The sequence below is a fragment of the Poecilia reticulata genome, chromosome 3 (assembly GCF_904066995.2).
Source record: "Poecilia reticulata chromosome 3, P_reticulata-male-v2, whole genome shotgun sequence".
Classification (NCBI taxonomy): Eukaryota; Metazoa; Chordata; class Actinopteri; order Cyprinodontiformes; family Poeciliidae; genus Poecilia; species Poecilia reticulata.
The window spans coordinates 4,707,786-4,727,894 of NC_088832.1; the positions used below are offsets into that span (position 1 = coordinate 4,707,786).

A 20,109-nucleotide genomic window follows, 5' to 3' on the forward strand; every position below is an offset into this window, starting at 1 on the left:
GTGGAGCGTTGACTGTCATCTCTCTGTGACTTTTGTTTCCACGCATGGAATCATTGAATCCGGGAGGATAAGAGAATATAACGAGCCAGAAGTTTTTGATTTTATTCTCTTAACAGCAGGCATTCACAGGAGGTAGTGGCTCTGTGTGTGAGTTTAACCTTTTGACCATCTTGATAAGATTTAACAGCTGTTGTAAAACAATCTGGTCTTGTCGCCAGAGCAGAACTCCCTCTCTGGTAGGCTTATAAAAAACATCTGTCTCCGCTCAAAAGAAAATAACGCTTCTTTAATCTTAAAGAAAAGGCTTTTATGGGAACATAAACTAGATTTAAATTAACTTAGCTAAGGACAGTCCCCTAATTAGAATACAGCAGAAAAGGGAAGCACGCCCTCCTTTAAAAGTATAGGACCCAGAACCTTAACTTCAGATCGCTCCGGGGTTACCCGTGATGCTGTCTCCGGGGAATGGTGCTTCGGTGAAATGGTTCCCCGTAAGTTTGTCTTGGTGTGTGGATGTTTGTGGAGTCAGGTAAATATTGAATTGGATGCTGGTTTGTAATTTTATTATGAGTTATGTCAGCTTCATTAGTTTGTTCGTCTAATAAATGTTGTTATGATTGTACTTGTAAAACATTTGTCTTTGCCTTTTTTTTTTTCTGTTTTGGCATTTTTCCCTATCCTATTTGTCTCAGGTAAATGAAGGTCTGTCTTAGTGTGTATGAAGTGTCTGTGTTGTTGATGTGAATTTATACTTTGAAATGTTGGAATAAACTCTGAAAATGTATGATGTGGAGTGGAAACAAAAGCCATGCGTGGCTTTTGTTTCCACGCATGGCATCATTGAATCCGGGAGGACAAGAGAATACGAGCCAGAAGTTAATGAATTTATTCTCTTACAGACCCCACACCACCTTGCAGTCACTGAATTCCTTCAGATTGCACCGTCCTCACAAGAAGTAATCCACCTGTGTGCTCCTACCTCTGCTCATAGGTGAGAGTGTTGCTGGACAACACAGGATGGTGGTGTGTAGGATGACTCTGAAGGTGAAAAAAGTGAAGAGAACAAAGGCAGAGTCGAGGACAAAGTGGTGGAAGTTGAGAAAATGAAAAAGAAAGAAAGTTGTGTGGCTTTCAGGAGGAGATGGGACACTGGTTAACAATGAGGAACCCTCAGAAAACTGGACAACTACTGCTCATGCTATAAGGGAGAGAGGTAGGAGGGTAGTCTGTGTCTTCTGGAGGGAAAGTTGGCAAGAAGACATAGTGGTGGAACAAGGAAGTGCAAGTGTGTGGGTACAGAGAAAGAGAGCAGCTAAGAAAAAGTGGGTATTTTTTGTGGCAATTACAGAGGTATAAAGTTGATGAATTTAATGAAGTTATGGGAAAAAGTTTTTGAAGTCACACTAAGGTCAGAAGTGGGAATCTGTGAGCAGCAGTATGGTTTTATGTGAGAAAAACATACTACAGATTCAGTCTTTGCAGATTTTGATAGAGAAGTTTAGAGAATGTCAGGCAGTGCTACATTGTGTTTTTATAGATCTAGAGAAAGCATATGACTGTATTCCAAGATAGGAGTTATGGCACTGCATAAGAAAGTCTAGATATTTCAGTGGAAATGGGGTTAGATCAAACCCTATTTCCATCATGGGAGAGGAAGTGGAGGTGGTTGAGGAATATAAATTCCTCGGTGTTCATCTGGACAACAGATTGGATTGGAGATGCAACAGTGAAGTGTCTATAAGTACGGACAAAGCAGACTGGACTTCTTGAGGAAGCTAAGATCATTCAAGGTATGCAGCAAGATGCTTTAGATCAGTGTTTCTCAACCTTTTTTGCCCCAGCGCCCCCTAGCCCTTATTAAGGTCCCTCACTGCCCCCCACCAAAGAATTTGCAGGCTACTTTGCACTGACCATTATTTTATCATTAATATTACTATCACTATTGTAGATGTTTTGATTTTTATGCTTGTTTCTGTATTTATCATGAAAAATTATTTCCCAGAGAACAAAAAAGCCATGGGAATAGAAATTATTTTCACAGGTGTCTACGAAAAATGCAACAAACATTCAAGTTAAAATTTGTAGGTCTAACAGCAGCCAGTCAGAGTGGAAAAAATATTCTTATTCTTTGCCATTTTCTAGTTGTTAAATATTACACAAATGAGCAGATAAAAGATGTACAGCAATGCCAGTTTAAACTTTGAACGATTTGCAAACGACTGAGCTCTGCAGCATTAAAACATGGATAGAACTGTAACTACATTGATCATAACTCTTCTTCTCTTCAGTGTTTCTGTCGGTTTCTGGTGATGCAGCTCTGTGCTGCCTTCAGGAGAATGGGACATCAGAGAATAATCCATAAAATTTCACCCACATGGCATTTATTGTGCAAACCAGAGCTTTCATTGGAAAAACAAAAGTTCCAGGTCCTTTTAATGCCATACAAATGTGAGACAAAAACATGGATTATATCTTTATATAGACCTGTCTATTGATTTATAGATCAATAGTTTTACTGGACAGAAATTACAAAGAACAAATCTGGTTCTTAATCAAATCCTAATGAGTCAAATTCAAAGTGTCATGGATTCATCAGCCTCATGACATGGAGTCATCAGCCACTGACATGAAAAATAATATTGAAGAAATAAATATATCAAATCTAATTAAAAACATAAAAGTAATCAGTTCTTTACTGTTATGGTCTGTAAAATATATTTATTCTCAGTATTAGATGTGGTCTCAACAAACCCATGGCACTTCAACAATATTATTTTACCTTTTATCTGGAAATAGTGTAGGTTTATTCTTGCCATTCTGTCCTCTGTATTAATTATTGCTTGAAAGGTCTTGCCATACCAGTTTATTCCTCTGTATTTACTTTAGTTTCTTAGTTTATTCTTGCATTTTTTTCTTCATTCATTTCCATTTAGTTTTATTTGATTAGTATTATTATCCTCTCTTGGTTTATTGCTATATCCACTTTAGTTTCTTTCCTGTTGCTAGATTTATTTTATAGTTTATTGACACTCATCATCAGTAATCTCATCACCTGCTGCGCCTCCTAATCGTCATGTGTTTCACATCATGTGTTGATTTTTTCACTGTTCAGTGTCGGATTCTCTGTTTTTATGCCATAATTCACATCTAGTTCATCGCTCCGTTTTATGTCCCGTTTCTCCTGTTTCAGAGTTTTGCGCGATGTGCTTGTCTTTTTTTTTAACCCCCTAAGGTGCAGGGCGGTCGGGAAGCGTATTGATGAGGAAAAGGCAGACTGACATAAACCTTTTAAAACAACGGAAACAATTTCTGCATTCTGATTATTGAAATTTAAAAGTGCTGCGGTACCGTTGCTCAATCACTCCCGTTTCATACTGGACCACTTACAGCACCGGTTTTAACGCTATAAAATGAACACTCTCTATCATGGTATCACCCATGGATGGATTTCTTTATTTCTTTATTTCTTTATTTAAATGGGTTCATTTTTCAGAGGGATACACAGTGAGAGTATCGTGATTTTAGCTACCAGTAGCAGGAGAATGGAGCTGCGCCAAGAAGCTAACAGAAGCTAACAAACACTGAATAGAAGAGCTGCCATTGATACAGTTGCAGCCAAGCATGATTTAATGTTACACAATACAGTTCTACCAAGTTGCTCAAAGTCTAAACTGGCATTGTTGTGCATTTAAGGTGTAAAGTTTACCTTCGACCAAACGCCCCCCAAAGGCATCCCAGCGCCCCCTTTTGTAAAAATGTCCGCCAGCGCCCCCTGCCGTCCTCTGAACGCCCCCTGGGGGGCGGTACTGCCCACGTTGAGAACCGCTACTTTAGATCTTCTATAAGTCTGTTGTTGAGAGTGTCATATCTTCTGCAGTTGGGGCAGCAGCCTCAGAACCAGGGACCTAAAATGGCTTAACAGCCTGATAAAAAAGGCTGGTTCTGTTCTGGGTACAACTGTGGAGCCTATGAAGACGATGATTCTTCATAAAACCAACAAAAGTTATGGACAACCCTGACCATCCTCTTCATGAGACCGTCTTGGGAAAACAGAGTATCTTCAGTCAAACACTTCTTCAGATTTGCTGTAATACAGACCGGTACAAGAGATCTTTCCTGTCAACAGCTGTACTACCTACAATAACTCATTTGAATTAATATGAGTTACAACAACATTTATCTTCCCTTTGGATCATTAAAGTAATTTTGTATTTGAATTTGAGTAGCAGAAAACTATGTTATAGTGGCGAACTACTATGTTATAGTGGCGCAGGATGTGTTATGTATGAGAGCTGTAAGACTGCGGTGAGATGTGCTTTGGAGTGACAAAAAAGGAGTTCAAGGTGTAAGTGGAATTTCACCGAGGAACAGCACTGAGCCCTTTCTTGTTTATGTGGTGATGGACAAGTTGACAAATGAGGTTAGACAGGAATCTCCATAGACTATGATGTTTACAGATGACACTGTAAACATCGGTAAACATCATAGTTTACAGAGAGCACAGAACAGGTGGAGGAAAATCTTGAGAGATGGAAGTTTGCCCTGGAAAGGAGAGGAATGTAGGTCAGATATAGCAAGACAGAATACATGTGTGTGAATGAGAGGGACCCAAGTGGACACGAGGTTACAGAGAACAGACATAAGAAGGTGAACGATTTTAAGTAGTTAAAGCATGAAAAAGAAGTAAAGAAACATGTCAACTCAGGTTGGAATGGGTGGAGAAAAGTGTCAGGTGTGCTGTGTGATAAAAGTGTATCAGGAAGGATGAAAGGAAAAGTGTACAAGATGGTGGTGTGACCTGCAATGCTGTTTGGTTTAGACACCATGGCAACGACAAAGAGGCAGGATACAGAGTTGTAGGTAGCAGAGAAGGACATGTCACTCCCAAGGAGAACCTCAACAATGGATAAGATCAGAAATGAATACATCAGAGGAATAGCTCATGTAAGATGCATGGGAGATAAAGTCAGAGAAGCCAAGCTGAGATAGATTCCCTCAAGGGAAAAGCCAAGAGGAAAAAAAGAAGTCACTCTAATAATAAAGTCTAGGTCAGGGGTCACCAAAATGGTGTCCGCAGGCATCTGGTTGCCTGATGCCTGCGGACTCAACCTGGTAACTCAACCAGATGCCTGTCAGTCGCCCCAGAGCAAGTTCTAAAAACCAGATGCCTGTCAGTCGCCCCAGAGCAAGTTCTAAAAATAGCCATTGTCATTAGGGAGCACTGCCAAGAAAAAAAATATATATAATAAATGTTTTTACATTGAAATAACATTTGTTTATATTTAGATTTTTAAAAAAGTAAATTATAAAAACATTTACAATAAACTGCTGTATGTATAAAACTCTTTTCTACAGTTAAAGTTCAGAATTATGCGCAGATGCCTGCAGAACATTATCGGAAGGCAGTAGTGGCTGCAGCTAACGGAGTACTCACTCTGCGTACCTTGAGATTTTCCCTTAAGTAAAAAAAGAAAATAATAATTTCTGGAATTTGTATTATCCAACCCTTTTATTGTTAATAAAATTGTGGAGAAAAACAGATCTTTTGTGTCAAAACATCTTGTATGTAGCGAGTCTGTGGAGGTGGGCACGCCAAAGCCTAAATCTTATTGATCAGTTTACTTTTGTTTATTTGGTGGCTTGGCACTTTTTCTGTAAGCTAAAGATGAATGAGCAGAGTTTGATCCTCCCGTACAGCTGCAGGTGCTACTGCAACAATACATACTCTCAGTCACTTGTGGGAAATTTAGAATCACACAGAAGAGCTCCAAAAGGGAGTCAAACTTTTAACTCTGAACTAAGAACTTCTGATCACATAATAGCAATTAACCATAGGTGCCATGGTGAATCATTACTGATAACTGTTGGGAGTAGTCCCTAACATTAATATGATCAGGCAGCATGTAATCACATGTATTATTGTTATAAAGGCTGGCTGAGCCAATTTAATTTATGTCTGTATCAAACAAGTAGCCCTTCGTGTTACTCTGGACTCGTGAGGCAGCTCCCAGTCTCTAAAAGGTTGGTGACCCCTGGTCTAGGTAGTCTCTACTACGTCAAAATATCTTCAGGTTGGTTTTATGCTCTACTCAGGTCACTAGTTAAACTTATACTTTTTGGTATGAAGAGAAGAAGATGTGAAACAGGATTTGAAAACCCATCTTCAAAATAGGTTTGTCTGTTTCAATTAATGAGGAACACAAATGTGTGTAACTCGTAATTAAATTAAAAAGGACATTAATGATCAGGGCCATGCAGAGACCACTAAAGGGGCAGGTGCTCAAAAAAAAAAAAAAAAAAGGGCACATCTAACCGCATTCTAGGACAGAATATTAACAAAGCCACACAGCTTTCAGAGTTTAATAAACAATAATAAATAAAATTGTGAGATACAATCAAAGCTAAGGAAAATCTCTATATAAAGCAAACAACTATGCATATGTAAGATATTTTATTAGTAATTTCTTTCTGCAGGTCTATTTTGTTATAAGTATTGCCTTATTCAAACCCGCAATTTAGCAGGGCATGTAAATCAGAGCAAGATCACCAGACATATTTTGTCTTTACATAATTACACTATTATAAATATAAAAAAGGGCACAATGCAACCTTTTAGTGTACAGAAATCTATAAAAAATAGCTGCCTGTTTGCTACTCTTGCAGTGGAGATGAAGATGGTCCATTCAGGAAAGCAGAGCTGCATCAAATGTTAACGTGGAACTGCAGAAAAACGAAAAAACAAAACAAAAACAAAAGCAAATATTGAATTGTTAATGCATGTCACCATGAGAAAGGCCTACTGAGTTTTGCTTAAAAAACTTTTTTCTCACATGACGTCGTGGGAAGGGCCCAAAATCGCAACAAAATCTTTCTGATGTGTGCAAATAAAAGTTTATGTTTTTCAAATAACTTTTTAAGTTCACGACAAAAATGAGTTATTTAATTTAAAAAAAGTTAAACAAAACATTTTGATTTTTTAAAAAAAATAAATCATTACAATTCCAAAAATTTTGATTACAATTTTATTTTACTTAACTGAGGTAAAAAAAATTTTCATTGAATAATTGGGGGAAAAATATATATAAATTCATACTCTGCAAACCAGACCCTAAATTTACTTAAAGTCTGGTTTGAGTTTTTTACCCTTCATTAATGACAAACTTTTATTACATACATTATCTATCTTGATAATTCAGGGTGTTATTTTTAATTCTAAATGAATATCCTTGCTGGTCTTTTATGCTATTCTCCTTCAAGATACATTTACCTAACGCTAGAATAAATGCAATGTACGTTATGCAGCAAAGGAAATTAGAAGACATATAACCATTATGGAGAGGATCGGGTTTGGACGACAGGGAAGAAGCTTTTTAGTTATCTTGCGTTGCTAGCAAAGTCGTTAGCTAGCAGTTAGCTAATAGAACATCAACAACATGTATGATAAAAATACTGAATCGATAGATAAGAACAGTTTTTCCTCACCTGGCTGTCTCCTCCCGCTCAGTAGTTCTTCAGAGAACGGCAGTCGCAAAGGCCTGTCAGTGTCTGTTGTATTTCATTACCTCTCTGCTTAAACCGATACTCCGTGCTGAAGCAGAAATGATACTTCAACGTTTTCCGTCATCTGACAAGTAGCAAGTCTACTCCACTTTATTCACCAAAAACGTTTTTTTTTTAAATTCACCAAAACTGTTCTGAAATCTGGAACGTTCGCTACATTGAGCTCCAGTTAGCCGCCTTATCTGGCTGCACGAGAGGCAATTGCATCATACGTCAAGGGCAAAAGGTCAAAGGTAACAAGGTGACTGGAGGCTTATGTTGTACAAAAAAAAAAAAAAAAATTTAGTACATGTTATTATGTGTCAGAAGAGGGCTTAGGAAATAATAATACAAAATAAATAAATAAATAAATAAAAATTTGACCAAAAGGGCACTTGGGGGCAAGGAGAAAAGGGACTCAAGCACCCCCCCTCTGCACATGCCTGTTAATGATACCCAACACTGGCAAACATTAGGAGATTAGGAGATTACTTGTATCAGGCCTCATCTGGCCACAAGGGCGGCGAATCGGGGTTCCAGACACAACCAGTGATGATGCTCTGCCATGGTATCCTACTGGAAGCCTCAACCTGCCAAACATCATAACACAGTTTTTAACAACAAAACCACACAATGATTTGGGTTGTGTTTTTGCACAAACTTGCCCAACTGGAAAACTGATAGCTAGAACTTTCTATCAATTGACTTAAACTTGGTACAAAGTTTTTAAATCAAATGTTTCAGTATCAATAAAAAAGTGATAGATAATCACATGTTAAACAGTGATTATCTATCACTGTTTAACAGTGATAGATAACCCCTAACCCTTAGGGTTAGGGTAAGGGTTAGGGTAAGGGTTAGGGTTTATTCCTGTTTCTAATTTAGTAAATTGAAAACATGCAAACCTCCGTTATCAAGCTCTCTTTGTCTTGAAAAACATGTGTAAACATGAAAATCCTTGAACAACATATTTAGGCTGACTTTCTATCTTTAAATATTATTCATGAAATGTTATTCATTTATTTTGATGCTCTAGATATTAGCATGGCATGTACCAGTTTGGCATCAAAGCATTCTCCTTTCCTCGAAACATGATACCGACATTAGTGGCGTGATCCTTGGAGGAGTAGAAATCAGTGTAATCACCTGTGAAACACACAGAAGTGGATTTCTATTTTTAATTAATTTGTAAAACTCTCCAAAAAATCTTTCCATATTCTCACTATAAACTTTCTTTTAAAGTTTATAGTGAGACTGGCTTAGGTTATCCTGTCATTCTGTGATAGTCTTAGGCTACTGGAAGACAAAATGACCACTTTTTCTCATGTTCTCATACTACTCTTCTACAATTTGCATTATTTGCCGCTATTTCAACTGTTAAAGTTTTGCTTTCTCTGTTATTTTTCTTTCCATAGAAGCTACCACCTGGTCTGACATTCCGTTTAGCTGTGATTTCTTCCTGGAGGGGGCACCAGCTGAGATAATGTCGCCATCAGGAAATCCTTTTCCCTTTCCTGCAATTACTTTTTGCTTTCATGAACATCAAAAATAATTCTATATCACTTCATCAGTTTCTTCTTGTGCATTCTTCTCTGTCTTCTTTTGGGAATCAGAATTCACATTAATGTTAGACTTATGTAATTATTAATAATTATAATCAATAATTTATTATTAGATTATTAATAAAATGTAAATTCTTTACAGCTGAAACATTCTGTAATTTATCTCTTTCATTAACTACTGGCATGTAATCTAACTACTGACAAGACAAAAGGAATATGTAGAAGAATAAAATGGAAATCAAATCAGATTAATGAATGAGCTATGACAAAATGAAATTAGAATACTGAAAGATTTACCTCAAAACCAATTATCTAATAAACAAGAAAAGGGAAAAACAGAGTTGCACAACCATAAATGCAGCATACAGTATTGTAAAACAGAATAACTGTTTTACAGATATTCTCTTTTGTGAAACTGATGGCTGTTTCACAAAAGTAGGATTAGAAAATCCAGGATAAGAGACAAAACCAGGCTGGACATAGCGCCATCAGTTCATCCTGCTTTTATCAAATTCACAAAGACCAAACCAGGCTCAAGAGGTGTGACTATGTCGAGCCAAACTCAAATAATTTAGGCGAATGCACGTCAACAGATTTCTTCAGCAGACCATGATATCGATCACAGACTCACTGATTCCATGCTAGATAAACTGCGTACACCATACCGCACACCAATCACACATCTTTTGATTTAGGATTATGAGGAATTGAAGCGCAACTCGGGACCTTGTGGTTCCTCCTTGGGCTGCCACCTTATCGTGGTGGAGGGGTTTGAGTGTCCCAATTACGGTTGCCGACAGGTGCAAATGCGCAGCAACAGAGAAAACATGCAAACATAAAAATAGACGCAAACAAAAAGCAAATAAAATGCAGCAAACAAAAGAGATGCAAACAAAAAAGAATACAACCACAAATGAAATGCAGCAAACAAAAAAGAGATGCAAACAAAAAAGAATACAACCACAAATGAAATGCAGAAAACAAAAAAAAAAGACGCAAACAAAAAAGAATACAATCACAAATGAAATGCAGCAAATAAAAAAGAGAGGCGCAAACAAAAAAAGAGAGATACAAACAAATGAAATGCAGCAAACAAAAGAAAAGATGCAAACAAAAAGTGCTGAAAACCAGAAGTGCTCCAGACCACTAGAGGGAGTCAAACAAAAAACAGCTGTGTCCAAATTTAGGGTCTGCATCCTTTAAAACGGGTGTTCAGAAAAGCAGCAATGGCGGCAAAATAATTTTTGCTGTATTACACTTAAAATTACACAAAATTATTTTTTACAATGTTTTTAGGCGAGAATGTAGATGTATAGATCAAAAATATCTGCTCAGTTCATCAATGAATCACTTAATTACAATATTGCTCCGACGTTTTCGGAGATGTCTGCTCCCGCTGCATTAACAGCCAGCTGTAATTCAACAGCTGGCTGGTTGTAATTCAACCCTATGAATTAGATAACAAGGGCTTCAGATTTAACAGGTGAGGAAAAAGTTTTAACTTAAAGAAAACATTGAACAAGTGGGTCAGTTATGCTAGCCTAACTGTTGCTAGCCTTCTATTAACTTTGATAACCTTAACATGTGCTGCGCAGTTCGGTGTGTTTTGGTTCCGTTAGCCCTAAAACAGGTCAACCTGCCCACCAAGTCATCAGTAGAGCAAGTGTTTAAATCAGCTAATCAACCACCACTGTGCTCAGGCGAAACCTTATTAATAATGACAATATAGACATCAAGCCTGACAGCATAATGCAACAGACTGAATGTTCTGTTTTGGTGTTTTTGCTACTTTTTTGTGTGGGAAATCCCTGATCGGTAATCTCTGCTCTATCTGCTCATTGAGCTGTTGTCTGTCGGCTGCCATGGCAACGGGTCCGCGTAAAGCCGACACACAAAGTGAGAAAAGGCAGAATAGAAGTGATGTTTGGTTCTTCACCTGTTTATCACCTTTATTGTACCTTTATTGTGTCGCACTGTCTGCACCTGCTGCAATTCACAAAAGTTAAACAAGCGACAAAAACTGAACTAATCATCAAACTACGGCTCCTACAGCATATTTAAAATAAAACAACTGACCAATATAAGAAAAATTTGCTCCTTCTTGCATCTTGACAGAACTAAGAAGCAAAATTGTTTATTTGTATCACGGAGAATTTATGGTAACACTTTATTTGAAGAGGTGTGCATAAGACTGACATGACACTGTCATGAACATGAAGAAGTCTTTATGAATGTTTGTAATGACACTTTTAGTGCAAAATTGCTCTAAAAGTTGCATTGAAAGTGCATTAAAAATGCCAACTTTGCATGATTTTGTAAATTATGATAATTTAATGCTGTTTTAGCCACTGCTCCAGTTTGGGGGTGACTGCCCCGAGGGCCCTGATGACCACAGGCACCACTGAAATGGGCGAGAGGTGAAAACACACACACACGCACACACATATGTGTGTGTGTGTGTGTATGCACATATGTATATATACATATATATATAAGAAAGGAATGTCGTCGTGTTGAACGCAGATGGAAAAAGGATCAACTGCAGATTACTTTTCCGATTTTAAAAGACTGTTGGCGTCTCTACCAGAGCACAGTTAAAGAGGCTAAAAGGGAATATTTGGCAAATAGAATTTCCTCAAACAGCCATAACTCACGTGTTTTATTTAACACCATTGACTCTGTACTTAATATTCCACAGAATGCTTGTTTGGAAGCTTCTCCTGACATGTGTGATAATTTTCTGTGTTTCTTTATTGAAAAGGTTGGTAGTACCAGGGATCTTATCACAACTCCTGACTCTGACCCCTCTGTTTCGATACCTTGCTCTGCTGCTTTTAATCAGTTTGAGCTTGTGACTGTCTCACTTTTAGAGGACGTGGTTGGCCGCATTAAGCCATCAGGTTCCCCACGTGATCCTGTCCCTCCACGATTTTTTAAAGATATTTTATCTAGCATAGGGCAGCCTGTTCTTGCAATTATAAATATCAGTCTGTCCTCAGGTGTGGTCTCTGCTAGTTTTAAACATGCAGTAGTGCAGCCACTGCTTAAAAAACCTGGCCTTGATCATACTGTTCTGGCTAATTATCGGCCTATTTCGAAGCTGCCTTTTCTTTCTAAGGTTTTAGAAAAAATTGTGTACTGTAAACTGAAACAGTTTTTAGATGATAATGGCAATCTGGAGGTTTTCCAGTCAGGTTTTAAAACTCTTTATAGTGCAGAATCTGCTTTAATAAGAGTTTTTAATGATATCCTTCTTGCATGGGATTCTGGTAACCATGTTGTTCTGATTTTACTTGACCTAACTGCTGCCTTTGATACAGTAGACCATGACATTTTAGTATCGCGATTACACCACATTGTTGGTATTAATGGCACTGTTCTTAAATGGTTCCGGTCCTACCTGGAGGAGAGAACATTTTCAGTGAAAATTAGTGACTCTGAATCATCTGCTGCTTCAATGTCTTATGGTGTCCCGCAGGGCTCAATTCTGGGCCCTCTGCTTTTCTCACTTTATTTACTGCCTCTGGGTTCTATCCTTAGGAAACATGGGATTTAATTTCATTGCTATGCTGAGATTGTCAGATTTATTTGCCCATGAAGCAGAAGGATGTACATTCAATCACACATCTCCTGGCATGTCTAGGTGATATTAAAGCTTGGTTGGCCTTGAACTCTTTACATTTTAATGAAAGCAAAACAGAGGTGGTGATGTTTGGACCCAGTGACTCCTGTGAGTCCTCCTCTGTTGACCTGGGACCTTTGGAGGTATATTTTAAACCTGTTATTAAAGATCTTGGTTTTAAGGTGGACAGTGATTTTAAAATGCTGCTGTCTACGCTTTTACTTTGACTCGATTGGATTACTGTAACTCCCTTTATCTGGGAGTCAGTCAGTTGCTGCTCTCACGCCTGCAGCTGGTTCAAAATGCTGCTGCACGACTTCTGACAGGAACTCGAAAGAGGGAACATGTGACCCCTGTCCTGGCCTCACTTCACTGGCTGCCTGTATATTTTAGGATTCATTTTAAAATTCTTATGTTTGTTTTTAAATCACTGCATAATCTTGCCCCAGCTTACCTCTCTGAGCTTCTTCATCCCTACGTACCCCATCGGTCTCTCAGGTCCGCAGATCAGCTGGTCTTGGAGGTACCAAGATCCAGAAGGAAGCTCAGAGCGGACAGGGCTTTCTCTGTCATTGGCCCTAAATTGTGGAATGACTTGCCGCTGCAGGTCAGAGGGGCCCCTTCACTGTCCACTTTTAAAGTTCGTCTTAAAACACATTTATTTTACTTGGCTTTCAACACCAGCAGGATCTAGTTTTAAATTGTATGTGTTTGTTTTCAAACTAAGTTTTTATTTTTATTTATTTTTTATTACTTTGTGTTTTAATGTACAGCACTGTATCAGCTGTGGTTGTTTTAAAGTGCTTTATAAATAAAGTTGGTTTGGTATATATATATATATATATATATATATATATATATATATATATATATATATATAAGATGGTAATGGCGAACCAACCGGACATTGTGGTGGTGGATAAAGAACAGAGGAAAGCTGTTGTGGTGGATGTAGCAATACCAAGTGACTACAACATCAGGAAAAAGGAGCATGAGAAATTGGAGAAATACCAGGGCCTCAGGGAGGAACTGGAAAAGACCTGGAAGGTGAATACCACAGTGGTGCCTGTGGTCATCGGGGCCCTCGGGGCAGTCACCCCCAAACTGGAGCAGTGGCTCAAACAGATCCCAGGAACAACATCAGACATCTCAGTCCAGAAATGTGCAGTTCTAGGCACAGCCAAGATACTGCGCAGAACCCTCAAGCTCACAGGCCTCTGGTAGAGGACCCGAGCTCAGAGGATGAAAGAGACCACCCACGGAGGGTGAGAAGGGAATTTTTTTTTTTTTAATATATATATGGCCCCCCTCTTGCCACCCCATAAATATTTTTCTAGATCCGCCCCTGTGTCTGGGGCTTTATGCCCCTGGTAGGGTCACCCAAGGCAGACAGGTCCTAAGTGAGGAACCAGACATAGCGCAGCCCAAAGAAACCTTATGATGGAAAATATCTTTGGATTTTTGGATGTGGCGTTCCCTCGCCCGGACGCGGGTCAACGGGGTAAAAGATGTATAAGAAAATAATTTCCAACCAAATAATTTTGGATCTGAAGCCGTTTGTGTTTAGAAAAACATAATTATACTAAAACAAATGAACATTTATAAACTTAAGTTTGCTCTGTGCAAAAAGATGTATATCATTGTTCTGGGAAAAGACTCATGGACTGACTGTAAACCAATGGTTGTGGCAAATGTTATCTGCTCTCCCTCTGGAAAAGATTACATATGTATTAAAGGACATACAGGATTTGTTTGAGTTAATCTGGAATCCCTTCATTATGTATGTCAAAGATCTGAACATGTCGTAAGACAGTACAAGTGACTGAAAAACATGCTAACGGCAATTCCCAAAGACAATTTTATTAGAGCACATATACTGTTGAATTTAATATCTCAATATGAAGATGATGTGTGGAATTTGTGATGGGTTGCATTATAAGCAGGATTGTGAGAGGCATTTTGTTGATTTCTATTTGTATTTTTATTTTGGCCTGAACACTACTCCTGCTGCGATACTTTGCAGAATTTTCAAGCTGTTTGTCTAAACTGCTAAAATTCCAATAAAGGTATGTTGGAAAATGAGAAAAAAGTACATTTTGGTTCCATTAGTATTTTTATTTTTCAAACGTAGCATCAGGTCTTTTTTTATTTTTATATATGCCGTATATTTGTCCTTAACTTGGTCTTTGTTAGGATGTTAGCTCCACTTTATACCAAATTAACTTTTAGCTGCATGAAAGAGATGGTTCTATGAGTAAAAAATAATCATGTCTCTAGTTAGTCAAATGCCAGACAGTTAAATTAAATATTTGTACATTTTAATGTGTATTTTTTCCCATCTTGGAAATATGGAAAAGTTCATTGAGCAAGCTCTGTCACAAAAAAATAGAATAAAAATCATTTTTTAAAAGTAAAGTATTGAAATAATTTTGGTTTCACTCTATTGAACATATGTGATTACACAGAATTTTCTGTATTCAACAAGTCATAACAAAATAAATATCTCCAACAATGACTTAGAAAATCAAAAATACCTTTACTGTACATTTAAAATAATTTAAATAAGAAAGGCCTGAACAGCGACTAATCCCGCCATTTTGGATGTTGAAGTTCTCACATTTTGCACGCTTGTAATCCTGCGCACTCAAATGCGCACTTGACTGAATCCACACTTCACAGAGGGGCGTTTGCGTGTGCATTGTTCATTGGGACCGGGCCAAAGAAGCTGGCTTTTATACATGGGGCAAATTCACCATTCATACCAAATAAAGGGGTTGTCAAAAAGCAAAATTAGAAATAAACATTATGACACACAAACTTAACACATCACAATAAATGGAATCAATATTTACATGCATGCAAATCATTAGAACCAAACTAATATAAAGTCAATCAAATAATATGTTTAACTTAATACCCATCCTCAGAGCACTACCCCTCTTAATTGACATGGTATGCTCCAGGAACTTTTCAGCAGTACCTGGTGCATATGTCTCCCTTTGCTGCTCTACCCTGCTGAGGAGACACACCAGTGTACAGAAGAATTTTGTATTCTATGCGGAACTTGGTGGGCAGCCAATGGAGTCTTTGCAGGACAGGAGTGATGTGGTGCATGGATGGGTTTTGAAACAAATCCTTATCTTTATTAATGTATATGAAAAGCATTCATGTTAAGTTTTTTTTTATATGTGCTTTACATTTACTTATATTAAGATTATGCAAATTGAGGTTGCTTTTGCACTCAATTAGCAAACTCAAATTAAACCCATAAAAGTTATCAGAAACAAACTGACATTTCCCCCCACATTCTCCCTGAACAGTAAAGATGGCCGGTTTCCCTACCTGAAAAAATTTTCAACTAAATGTCACAATGCAGCTAAAATAAATAACTGAAACAGGAAACATTTGGATTGTAAATAAACTAAACAACATAATATCAGCATTCCTTTATTAGTGATGGAACCCCTGGTCTCCATCACAATAATGAACTGAATTGGATTGAATTTAGTCATAAATTCAATCCAATTTATGACTAAGAGTGTAGAGGACAGAGATCAATTTTAAACATTTAAGAATAAAACTGACATACTGAATACTTCTTTATTCAGTATGAAATCCTGAATATATGATCTAATATGTAGTGCTCATATTAGATCATATTAAAACTGATCTAAAATGAGCTAGTACGTTGCTAATGTGAAGAGAGAGGTAGAAATACCTCTCTGACCCAACTGGACATGTTATTATACCTACTGTTCATGCCATCAAATAAAAACAGGTCTGCAAATGTAAGCCATTGATTATTAATGAGACATTATGCTGTTGAAGCAATAACAACAAGAAGGTGAAATAAGGTAAAATAATAATCTTTGTGCAGATGTATGCAGTTTGTTGAAGGTTTTTCCAAAAAAAAAGAAAAAAAAGTAACTACTCACCAACATTTGCAGGAAGATGCATCATGGCTTCACTCTGACTGACAAATGCCCTGCAGAAAGCAACAGATAAGTTAAAATAAAACTTATCTGTGGAGAAATTGTATGCAACGAAAAGTTTTAAGTCCAATAAAACCTAATAAATTATTTAATTTGAATAAGGGACTGTGAAAGATAAGGATACTACTTTGTGTCAAATTTTAATTAATCGAGTTTGATGGATTAAAATGCCACGCCCAAATCAAAAATTGATAAATCGATACTATCGCACACGAACATCTGTTAAATCTACGTCATATATTGCTTATCGTATAAGACATCTGTGTTAATATGTTTTTATAAAGTCCTTATCATATAAAAACATATGTTTTGTTTTGATTTAAATTAAGCTCTTATCAAAATAAAACAGACAGGATTCTGGAACTTTCTCCTTTATTGCATCATATAAACATTCTGGAACTTTCTGCTCTCTTGCATCATGTAAAACATTCTGGAACTTTCTGCTCTTGCATCATATAAAACATTCTGGAACTTTCTGCTCTTGCATCATATAAAACATTCTGGAACTTTCTGCTCTCTTGCATCATGTAAAACATTCTGGAACTTTCTGCTCTTGCATCATATAAAACATTCTGGAACTTTCTCTGTTGCATCATATAAAACATTCTGAAACTTTCTCTTAAATAATGGAACATGTCAGGGCAGCCCTCTCCTCTCTCTTGCATCATGTAAAAACTTTCTCTCTTGCATCATATAAAATCAAAAAAGACAGGATTCTGGAACTTTCTCTTTTGCATCATATAAAACATTCTGGAACTTTCTCTTTTGCATCATATAAAACATTCTGGAACTTTCTCTCTTGCATCATATAAAACATTCTGGAACTTTCTTTCTCGCATCATATAAAATATTCTGGAACTTTCTCTCTTGCATCATATAAAATCAAAAAAGACAGGATTCTGGACCTTTCTTCAAATGGTAAACAAGGTGCATGTCAGGGGTGGGGGCCCTCTTTTTCATCATATGAAATTTAAGTTCTTATCAAAATAAAACAAACAGCAACATGACTTTTGACCCAGTTATTCCCCTCCCCCTAAGTTGAAAGTTTTATACCTCTATGCAATTTTTCTGATGCAACTCCTCCTCACATAGACTCCACCCCCAACTGCTTTTATCTTCCTGCTCCCTGGCAGATGCCCCAGCCCACTTTTATTAGTTTATGTTTGAATGAGCCAATAGAGATAAAGGGGTGGGATTTCTGTTTTTCTGCTTTAAATATTTTTCAGAGGCCCTGTCATTCTTTTTGAAGACCATTTGCTTAAAACATGATTTAAACTGTTTGAACATTCCTTGATTTCCATTCTTAACTCATTCCACACTTCATCAAGTTGAGGACTACAAAAAATTTCTTTGTGGAAAGCCAAACAGATGCAATTGAAAATAAACTAAAATGTTCACTGGACCCTTCCTAGCAGACAGAGTTACAACTCAAATCAAGGTTGTCAAAAACATATCTTGCAGGGTTGTTTTATTATTATTTTTCGGTCACTATCTTTTCGATTACACAGAACAGAATGTAACAGCACGAATTCACAACGTAGATGAATTTGAAAGATCATACATTTTAGTAGAGAAAAAAAATACTTTGTTAGCGTAACGCTTGTGTTTCTGACTTTACTGCAATCACATATTGACGAGCAAAAAAAATAAAAAAGACAAGTTATTTTTTAAAAAGTAGTTATTACTTGCAAAAGGGAGAAGGTAACAGATGAAAGTTTGTGTTCTGTATGGCTTGGGTCTGGCTGCAAGTACATCCTTGACCATAAACTAAACATGTTCTTATTTCACTGATGCAAAAAACTTACATTAGACGAAGCAGAAAGAAGTTTGCTGTGTTAGCAGGTTAGGGTCTAATCAAAGTCCTGCCTCTGAGGTAATTAAAAAAAATCTACTAAGTAAACTTTTCAGCTAAACTGCCTTTTCATCCTAATGAAGTAAACTGTTGGTGATGACATATTGACTAAAGGGATTTATTATAAAGAATGGTTCACCTGTTAGCTTACAAGAAAACTATGAAAATGATAAATGTTCCTTTTTGAAACTTTGTCTGTACTGATTTCGGTAAACCATTCAGACATACAAGTCGAGAGAAAAAAGAAAGTACAGTGCAGGAGCGTAACAAATGTAAGAAGGTAAATAACCACATATTTCAGTGTATTCCATTTTTCCAATAGATTGACAATTATATGGGATACATGGTTTATAAAGTTAAGGATTAGAAAAAAAAAACATCTGAAAAGTGTGGTGGACTTGTGGATCTACTTATGCAGTTTTGTTTCAGAATTGCATTTGGAGACCAAGTCTGAGTGGATTTGCTTCTGTGGTGATGTTTTCTTGTTTTTTTTAATTTTTTTTTCCAACTTTTCTCCTTTCAGGGAGGCCTATTTCCTACAACACTTGATGCTAGTACATAACTGCATGCATGTTCTTACCCTGGTGTTTTGAAGATGGCAACCAGTAATTGAACCATAGATGGTACTAAATAGGTTTTAGGAAAGATATTGAGGAAAAATAAGGTTGAACGATTTAATAGAATCACTAACGGCAAGGGAAATGCATTTTTAATTTAATTTATTGTTTTGCTGGATCTGCCTCTCGGTGCATAATCAGACAGGATGATAAAAATGTTCCTCATATGTCTTGTGCAGGTAATGGTAGTTGTAGCGTAAACATAGAGGTCAGTTATTCAGCTTGTTTCAGTCACAGAAAAAAGAAAAAACAACCAAATATTAAAATAGTTTTCCATAAACTAATATTAAATAAGAGACTCTTCTTTCCTGTGTGTTTAAGCCTGACACACATAAACAAGAAGATGTTTTTTTAAAGCTGGTTCATTTTGGTTTACGATGAAATGCACAAAGCTAATCTTTAATATGCATTTATTTTTACATGGGATCAGGTTTGACTAGAGGCCAAGCTATCAAACTTCCACTCGGTCCTGTCATTCTTGTGCTCTGTCCTAATCTCTATGAAAAAGTATGTTCTTTAATCGTGTGCTAGTGCTGTGGTGTTTTTTTTTTCTTCTTTTGGTTTCTCTAGATAGGAGAGGAGTTTAAAATGATCAATAGAAAACTACCTGACAGAAGAAAAACAAAACTAAAGACATGGTAAGCAATTCTAACTTAATTTAAAATGATTAACCTGTACTAATATTAATAATTTTGTGCATGTTTGATGGCTTAGTAAGTACTTGTTGAGTTAGGGAACAATAGACCCAGATTTCCTTGACTTTTAAAAAAATAAGCAACAGCTTAAAGTGGCTGTTGGAGACAGACTGCTGAGTTATCAGATACAAGTCGAGTGCAGCACAGAGAAAGAAGCGGCAAACACTTATTATTATTCTAAAATGTATTGATGGTTGACAGTTTACTGGTTCCACATATCTTTGACTTTT

At 36.9% G+C, this 20,109-nt stretch overlaps 1 protein-coding gene across 3 annotated transcripts in view; it reads right to left on the reverse strand.

Moving 5' to 3' along the window:
- The window catches only part of fah (fumarylacetoacetate hydrolase (fumarylacetoacetase)), a 101,526-nt gene that overhangs the window by 48,330 nt on the left and 33,087 nt on the right, over nucleotides 1–20,109 (reverse strand). For all 3 annotated transcript variants that reach the window (XR_014086828.1, XM_081604962.1, XM_081604961.1), the window contains exons 4-6: nucleotides 16,659–16,708; nucleotides 8,595–8,685; nucleotides 8,032–8,129 (exon numbers count right to left, since the gene is read on the reverse strand). Coding sequence is in view for 2 of the 3 variants with exons in the window: in XM_081604962.1 (XP_081461088.1) it covers nucleotides 8,032–8,129; nucleotides 8,595–8,685; nucleotides 16,659–16,708 (239 nt within the window). In the remaining variant the exon portion in view is untranslated. The remainder of the gene's footprint in view (nucleotides 1–8,031; nucleotides 8,130–8,594; nucleotides 8,686–16,658; nucleotides 16,709–20,109) is intronic.